The sequence below is a fragment of the Lactuca saligna genome, chromosome 3 (assembly GCF_052625555.1).
Source record: "Lactuca saligna cultivar CGN05327 chromosome 3, ASM5262555v1, whole genome shotgun sequence".
NCBI lineage: Eukaryota > Viridiplantae > Streptophyta > Magnoliopsida > Asterales > Asteraceae > Lactuca > Lactuca saligna.
In genome coordinates, this window is record NC_136419.1 from 9,863,559 (window position 1) to 9,873,098 (window position 9,540).

Below are 9,540 nucleotides of genomic sequence, written 5' to 3' on the forward strand. Positions count from 1 at the left end.
TTCAAGGGAACAAAAACCACCACAAAAACTCATAAGACGAACAATAGAGGCTAGGATTTTCTCAGAGTCGAAAGGAAGGTGATGGAGGAAGAGGGTGTGCAAACCCTAACCATCATTTCATCCCTTAAATAATGCACAAAACCCAAAAAATTAAGGTTTTGCATACTGGCCGCCACCACGTCATGGCCAAGTACTTGCCATGTCGTGGTGCGTACAGATGTTGCGGGTTTCCTTGGCCATGACCACGTCGTGGTGCATCCTTCACCACGTCGTGGCCACCACAAAACCCACACTTTTAATTCTTTATCTGCTATAAACATAAATAAACTATTTACCTGAAACAAGTGTTACATACACATCATCTAACAATATTATGATTTGAGAGAGATTATGTTTTGATGCTCTGATTTTTATGATATGTTGTGAGACAATGTTTTTAACGACTCATGGTTATTTAGAAACTACTTTTATTCCTCTAAAAATGAAAAAAAAAAATTACCATGATTTTGGGGACATTACATTTTAACTGGAGTAATACAAACATAAGTTGTAGTAGACTCGAACACAAACATATGGATATAAAGATCGTCAAAATCCGAGATCATATGAAAAAGTTACGATATTCATAACAAAAGACCTAAGCAAACCCATAAGACTTAAGAAACTATGCAGCCGAGGTTGCGCTGACCACAAGCATCAACAATCTTGAACTCGCGAAACACCTTATTGATAATTGTATTACATAGGATGTCGTAAGCAAAATCTAAAGAAATTGCTTATAAATATTGAATGTGTACAAAAAAAAAACTTAATTTGCATCAAAAAAGTATAAGACTACATGTGTACAAAATAAAAGAAATATATTACTTTATTAAGTCATTTTCACTGTTTATGTAAAATAGTCAATAATAAGGATTGAATATGTAAAATTTAAATATATTAAAGGGATAAATATTGATTTAAAAAAAACTTAGTAATCAAATTTGTACAAATAAAAAATATTACATTTTTAAGTCGTTATCCCTATTTTTTTAGGGTAATTTTATGGAACATAAAGTTATGGAACTTAGAGTTATCTATTATTATTATTATTATTTGCTTGTATATTTTGAACTTAAATTTGAAATGAAATTTTCATTGAACTATATAAACCGTTTCTAATTTAGTCAAAATATTATTAAACTATATTGATCTTAATTATATTTTAAAAGAATAAATATATCCATATTATAAGTTTAAAAAAGTTAGACCGATTATGAAATTATATTTGATCAACAAGCTGTTTACAAAAAGCTGTTTATTTTGATAGTAAAACATTTTAAATAAAATATTTAAAGGAAGCAAGAAAATTAAAAAAAAAAAAAAATGTATATTAATTGGGGATTATTTTTTAAGATATTTAAAAAGCAAGTGAAAATTCAGGGTGGCAGGATCCTATAAAGAAGCAAGCCGGGGATACCATTTCCGTCTTCACGGCACTTTTACACACCTTTTATCCTCCTCTTCTCTTCTGCTCTGCCACTGCATAAACCCTCACAGTTTTCTCTCTCCAAACTCTAAAACCCACCGGAAAACTGATACTTTCAGCCTCTTCTGCTTGTACGCTTGTTTTTGCGTACCTGAAATAGCACAGTCAACGACGACCTCTGCCCTGCTCTGCCCTTCTCTTGCGATATATATATTCCTTGATTCCTCCACCCTTCCTCTCACACTTTCTTTTTTCCGGCAAAAAGGAGTTTTTCTCCTTTCTTCTCACTCTAAACCCGCCTTTAACTCTCTCTCTAGCATGTGTTCTTCTCGGCAACTTCTTCGGTATTACCATTCATAACTTTTTCAAGCGTTCTCTCTCTTCTTTTTTCGCAACTTTATTTCCCTTTGAGATTTTATCGATGACCCTTTAATCTTCTCTCTCGCACGAGTATTCCAACCTCTTTATTCTTCTATCGTTAACGAATCTACGCTTTTTCAAGTCTCTCCATATAAATTCATCGTCTTCTTCCTTTCAATGTCAATCTGACCAAAATCTGTTGCAGAGAATGGAAACCCCAGCTGTTTTTTCGTCGGTTAAGTTCACTGAACATAAAACCCACATTACAATGCTGAGCAACTCCTTGTTAACCACCAAAGAAAAGGCTTCCAATCGAAGGGATATCTCAGAGGCGAATGGTGCGTTTGCTGGACCTAGAGTTGTGAGGATATCGATGACGGATGAGTATGCGACTGATTCTTCCGGAGACGAAGAGGAAGTTTTCTTCGGCCGGAGAAGAGTGAAGAAATTTGTTAAGGAGGTTACGATTAAGCCTCTTTCCGGTGACGATGTTAACATTCACTGTAATAGGATTGGAAACGGAGATAGGAGCGTGGGAAAGACGAAGGTCAGTCGGAGGAAGAATCCGGATGTTAAATGTGATGCGATGAAGAAACGGTTAAAGGTTAGTTCCGGTAAGAAGTTTCGCGGCGTACGGCAGAGGCCGTGGGGGAAATGGGCGGCTGAGATTAGGGACCCGACTCGACGAGTTAGGCTGTGGCTTGGAACTTATGATACCGCCGAAGAGGCTGCAATGGTGTATGATCACGCGGCCATACAACTGCGTGGCCCCGACGCGCTGACAAACTTCACCGTTCCACCACCGGTAAGTATCCAGTTAACAGACAAGAAAGTGTCGTCCGTTGACTCCGATTACAACTCCGGCGAAGAATCACAAACCAACATCAAAGCATTATCGCCGAAGTCCGTCCTCCGTTTCTCCTCATCCTCGACCGACGAGTGCGTAGCCGAGTCGACTCAACACAGCCCTTTACACGACACCGTCAATGAACCTTCAGTACTTACAGACACCACCGCTTCAGTCTCCGAGAACTTCTCTGATTTCCGGCCATTCGACGATCCTTTCTGCACTTCCGGTCTGTTCGACTTCCCCGATTTCGTACAAGACATTTACGACCCGACAAGCTTTTCGGGAACCATGCTTCATGGATCCGGACCATCCGACGTATTGTTCGGGTGTGCCAACGATTTCGGGTTCGGATCCTCAGCTTGGCCCGCAGACGATTTCTTCACAGACATTGGCGACATATTCGGATCGGATCCTCTCGTTGCCCTTTAAATAATTGGATCCGGGTCACTTGCTGATTATCAATTTATTATTCAGCATTTTTTTGTACGGAAATATTATTTGATTTTAGTCTTAAAGCGTTTATATGTATAAAATATATTTTAGTTGGAGAACTCCGTTAACGATAAAGTTAAAAGTAACGGACGAGTTAGATTTGATATAACGGCGTTAAGCCCATATGTATTATGTAATGTAATGCAAGGCACGTGTCATAACACGTGACCCGCAAATGTTAACTACTATGAATTAGGTGAAGAAATGAAATGGAATGAATGCTATATGTTTTATCATGCATCTTTTTAGCTACGTCTATTCAATGCTTAGAATTTTGTACCACATTTAATACATGTGGTACATCACTTGGACTTTTAAATGCTTTATTAAATATTTAACCATTTTAAAACCATTGTATCTATCTCTTTTGTTCTATAGAGTTCATGCAAATATTCAATGTTTTGTTTGTGTATTAAGAGGATTGAGGACTTCTTGGACGACAAGGTTGGGGCACCTGGAGTGGAGGTGGTCTATTTATTGTTATATTATATAATAAATAAAACCGGTTAATAAAAATATTCATCTCACATATATATACCCACTTTTCTTTTAAGTGATAAACATGTGTTATTCTTTTCCACTTATGTTTCAGCAGTGAAGTTAGATTACTAAAAAAATATACCTGCATATGATTTTTCTTGCATGTGTTATATTTAGGGTACGTCTTTCATGCCATAGTTTTATAAGCCATCTTTCACAAGCTTGTAACCTTTCATACATTCAAGTTTATAAACCTAGTTGAGATTAGTCTTTCTACCAAGATCAGACTCATTTCCACATTAATCTATTTTGATAACTTTATTCTTAAATACACCTCTTTGAGTATCGATATAATATATCGTTTCGAAGTTTTCACGGAGGAAAATATAAACCCACTTAGAGTTAATTATATATATATATATATATATATATATATATATATATATATATATATATATATATTTATATGTCCAAAGTTAGTAAAGATATAAATATTTATATTAAAATTTTCCAACAATCCCCCACATGAATGGAGATCGATCTCCGCGCATCAAATTTCCAAATAAAAATTTCAACAGTTGAATCCTGCATAAGATGGGTAGGTATTACCCTTAAGAATTACACTTAGTCTCCTAGTAGTCAGTAGATCTCAATATCTTTGAACTGAGCTGCCATTTGTGTAGATGACAATATAATTCTCACATGACTCTCCTTGACAAATTCATATCCTTATATTCGTTTTCAATCATGAACACTAACCTGGTTTTGCAAGAGCTTTAGGAATTGTGTCCCCATAATTCCCTGCGAAGCAGCCCTACTTCTCTCTCATATAGGTGATTAGTTGTCGTATCATTTTATGTCTACGTCTAATGTGCCTTGATTTCCCATTATACATTGTACTTTGAGCTCTACCAATTGTCGATTGGTTATCACAATGTATACATATGGTCGTTACCGACTTAGGCCATTCGGGAATGTCCTTTACAAATTGACGTAGCCACTCCGCCTCTTCAGCACAAATATCTAAGGCAATAGATTCATATTTCATCGTAGATCTGGATATAACTATTTGCTTGGACGATTTCCAAGCTACAAAAACACCTCCAAGTGTAAACACATATCTACTAGTAGATCTAGAATCTTTTATGTGAGATATCCAATTTGCATCAGTGTATCCTTCAATAACCATTGGATGTCTGCCATAATACAGTCCATATGTTTGTGTGTATCTCACATACCTTAACAACCTAGTAATACTCTTTCAGTGTTCAAAACTAGGTTTATTAGTATATCTACTTAGTCTGGTCACAACATATGCTAAGTCAAGTCTGATACAACTCATTAGATACATCAGACTGCCAATAATTCTTGAATATTCCACTTGATTAATACTATCACATCTATTTTTACATAGATGTTGTGTAACGCCCGCAGATCCGGGCTAGTCAATTTAGAGGCAATAGGGGTCGAAAATGACTTTTCTACAAAAGATTATTTAGAATAAATAATCTTAACCAAGTTGTAGAATATGTCACAAGGTTTCCATACATATAAAGAACGCCGAAATCCGAGTTATAACGAAGAAGTTATGGCCCGCTGAAGTTTCACGGCAAAACCGGCACGGCACCGGGAGACGTAAATAGTGAATTTACGATAGAAGACTTTTTAGCCTTAGCAATCTAAACAAAAGTCGTAGAATATGTTAAACTAAGAACATCGATAAAAAGAACGCCCAAATCTGACTTCGTATGAAGAAGTTATGATTTTTTTAAGATTCGGCTTAGCAGTGCACGACCCGAAACTCGAATTTTAGTTCGAGCGGTTTTTGGCTTACGCAACCTAAATGAGAGTTGAAGGTCTCATTAATAGGAACTCAACGGTAAAAAGACAGACGAAAATGGAGTCCGGATGAAGGAGTTACGAACTCTTCGCGGTCATTTAACAGTCTAAACACCTCCTACTGTTAAATTTGATATCGGTCGAGAATTAGCTGATGGAGTCTAAACAAAAGTTTTAGATCTTGATTTTACCTACGCGTGGATATAAAGAACGTCAAAAACGGAGCTCGTATGCGAAAGTTATGATTTTTCTAAGTTTGAAGGCTGATACGCGATAGGGGGTGACGTGGCACCACCAGAATTGGACACGTGGCACCACCAGAGGCAGAAGGCCACCACATGGACCAACTCAACGAGTCATGACTCAGACTCGACGATTCCATCATATTTCTCCCCTATAAATAGAGGTGTCGGGTTCCATTCATTCTCACACCTCCCAAACCTTTTCTCTCTCTAAACTCTCTCTCTAAGCGTCCCTAACCCCCTAAAGCCTAGGGTAACTCCCTAGCACGAGGCGGAAGCTCCGGAGCGCCCGACGGCTCCGAGAAAAGAGCCTTTCGGCTCAGGAAACGCTGCTCCAACGAAGCCCAGTTTTGCGAAAAACCTGCTGTAAGTGAGATACGCCTACGCTAGTTTTAATATAGCTTCTAATTAATTACAGTAACATTATTAGGACCTTAAAATAATTGTTTGTGCTATTATTATGAGTTATATTGAGTGTTATTTAACGCTTATATAATAATAATAATAGCTATACTATTAATTAGTCGCGGTTATCGTTAGACTAAACCCTAGTGGTGTTGATACTAGGTTTTATCGAAGGAAATTGTTTTGAGAGTATCGAAGCGCTGTCCGAGTGTTGAGTCACCACCTATCAGGTGAGTGCATAGTCCCTTTCATCTTACACATAGATATGAAGTATTTTAATATAAATTACGTGCTATGTGTGCATATTGTTTGAATACTTGTTGTCTACGCTGAATGAATGATTTATACATGTTTTAAATGATTTAAACTGTATAGTTATTTTATATCTACAAATATGATGGGATAAAACATGGGTAGATGAAATAGTTGGTAGGTGATGAAATAAAATAATGAGAGATAGGTGATGATAGGAAGGTGATGATGATAGATAGGTGATTATGAATCAGTGATGTAGGATACTACAACCTTGTCCGACAATTTAGAGATGTAGTCATCTACCAAAGTATAGATAGCGACCACAGACTATTATAGACAACCCCGTGGAAACACCAGCAGGCTAGTAACCTATAGGTGATGAATTACGAGTTCAGGCGATGTTGTAACTACGTATTCATGCGATGATAGTCTAACCCTTATTATGAAGTACGAGTCCAGGCGATGTTGTGGCTACGTATTAATGCAATGATAGACTAACCCTTATCATGATTTACAAGTCCAGGGGATGTTTTGGCTGTGTAATCATGTGATGATACCTTAACTCTTGCTAGACACATGTTGAGGGAGTAATCCCTGGAATAGTATTGTCTATGCAATGTAGGCAATGATCCTTAGGTAAAGTTCGTAGGAACAATCATATAAGAAAATACGATGTAAGGAGATGAGAAGTAAATATGATATAGGAGATGACCCTTGAGATAATATCTTTAGGGAAGACTAAAAGAAGATAATGGGGATGGGTAATTGGGTTGATTGTTTGATTGTTTAAACATAATAACTATATTATTGTGGGTTGAAAACTCTATGTACTCACCAGGTTTCCCAACCTGACCCACTCAGTTTATTTACATCACAGGTGGCGATATGAAGTGACATTACACTGAGAGATTTAAAGAGATGTAGTAAGTTCTGTTTATGCTTATGTTTTTGTATTAACGATGACATCCCAAACGTTTTAAGATGAATAAAAATACGTTTCTTCGAAAATGTTTAATAACGTATTTATCGTGTTTTTCTGGGAACAAATTCCGCAACCGTTTTATAAAATGAAGTATTCTGATTTTTATAAAGCATAAACAAAAATCGGTCTTTTATGGCCGTGATTTTGGGGATGTCACATGTTGACTATGCTAGTATCTCCCTTAGCAAAATTTTCAAGAATCTTATCACCATAGTGTGTTAGACTTAAAATCAAACCATTATGGGTTCTTGTGATCTTGACTCCAAGAATCACGTTCGCTAGACCCATATCTTTCATGTCAAACTTGGATTTCAACATATCCTTCATGGATATTATCATCTTGTCATCACTACCAATGATAAGCATATCATCAACATATAAACACAAGATCACATAACCATGAGTGGTGCTTTTCACATAGATACACTTATCACACTCATTGATTCTAAAACTACTTTCCATCATGACTTGATCAAAATTTTGATGCCATTGTTTCAAAGCTTGTTTTAATCCATATAGAGACTTAAAAAGTTTACAAACCTTGTTCTCGTGTACCAAGACAATGAATCCCTCAGGTTTCTCCATATAAATCTCTTCTCCGAACTCCCAATTTAGAAAATCAATTTTCACATCCATTTGATGAACTTGTAGGTTCCTAATAGCTGCAATGGCAATAACTAATCTAATGAATGTTATTCTCGTTACCGACGAATAGTATCAAAGTAATCTAGACCTTCCTTTTGTCTATAACCTTTGGTTGCTAGCCTTGCCTTGTATTTATCAATACTTCCATCAAGTTTCATTTTTCTCTTAAAAATCCACTGATAACCAAGTGGCTTGCTACCTGGAGGTAGATCCACTAGCTCCCACGTATGATTTTGTAAGATAGATTCTAGCTCAATTTTTATGGCTTCTTTCCATAAGTAATCGCCTCTTGGTAGGTATTAGGTTCACTTTCCACCACATAGGTGTAAAAATCATCACGAAATGATTTTTCAATTCTAGACCTCTTACTTCTTCAGAGTTCCATCTCTTCTTCCTTGGATTGAGTTTGTTCTTACTCGTGATCAGCTTCGCTATTTGGTAAAGATGCGCTTTTAACCTCGTTGTTCAAACAAGGAAATACATCTTCAAAGAATGAAGAATTCATTGATTCCATTATGGTATTCTTGTGTATTTCAGGATTCTTAGAATCATGCACAAGAAAACGATAAGTACTACTACTTTATGCATACTGAATGAATACACAAGCCACTATTTTAGGACCTAACTTTATACGTTAGGCAGTGGTAAAACAAACTTATCTAGGAACCCCTACACTCGTAAGTACTTATACGATAGATTTCTTCCCATCCAAAGTTCATATGGTGTTTCATCGTTTTCTTTGCGAGGTATCTTATTTAAAAGATAGTTAGCTGACAAAATAGCTTCCCCCATATTGACTGGTTTACACCCAAACTGATTATCATGGCGTTAACCATTGTTTCAAGGTATGGTTCTTTCATTCAACAATTCCAATGGATTGAGGTGAAAAGGGGAATGTGAGTTCATGACGCATTCCAATTTTCGCACAGAATTCAGAATAAGGAGAAACATATTTTCCATCCCTATCAATTCTAACTACTTTAAGTCTCTTATTGAGTTGATTCTCAACTTCATTTTTGTACAAGACCAACTTGGCTATTGCTTCATCTTTACTCTTAAGTATATATATGTAAAAATATTTCATGCAATCATCAATGAACGTAATGAAGTATTTGTTCCCACCTTGAGTGGGAATTGACTTTAAATCACACACATCAGTGTGAACGAAATCAAAAGGGTTAGTGTTTCTTCTGATTGTTTGGAAATATAATCTAGTTTGTTTGGCTTCAACACATGTGGGACATTTTTGATTTGAGTCAATATTAAGTTTTGGTATGTAGTCTAAGTTTAACTAATCGTTTAATAAAATTGTAATTTACACGTCCTAAAGAGACCATGCCAAACATTTGAACACTCAAGAAAATAAGTAGAACTAGAACTTGCTTTATTCATTTTGTGTGTCACCATTACATTCAATTTGAACATTGTAACGACCCAATTTTTACGTCCGAAAATTTCATTTTAAAATATTACTTTAGAAAACATTAATAAATAAAAACATTGTTGATCACACCATAACACA

The 9,540-nt window shown here is 36.1% G+C and overlaps 1 protein-coding gene across 1 annotated transcript; it reads left to right on the plus strand.

Moving 5' to 3' along the window:
• Positions 1–1,449: 1,449 nt before the first annotated feature.
• On the plus strand, positions 1,450–3,406 carry LOC145034416 (ethylene-responsive transcription factor CRF2-like). Its single transcript, XM_078982822.1, has one exon. The coding sequence runs from the start codon at positions 2,037–2,039 to the stop codon at positions 3,105–3,107; it is 1,071 nt and encodes a 356-aa protein (XP_078838948.1). The 5' UTR covers positions 1,450–2,036; the 3' UTR covers positions 3,108–3,406.
• The last annotated feature ends 6,134 nt before the right edge of the window (positions 3,407–9,540 follow it).

Excerpts from the sequence above, each read along its gene's own strand:
- LOC145034416 (XM_078982822.1), top strand. The coding sequence starts at position 2,037 with ATGGAAACCCCAGCTGTTTTTTCGTCGGTTAAGTTCACTGAACATAAA.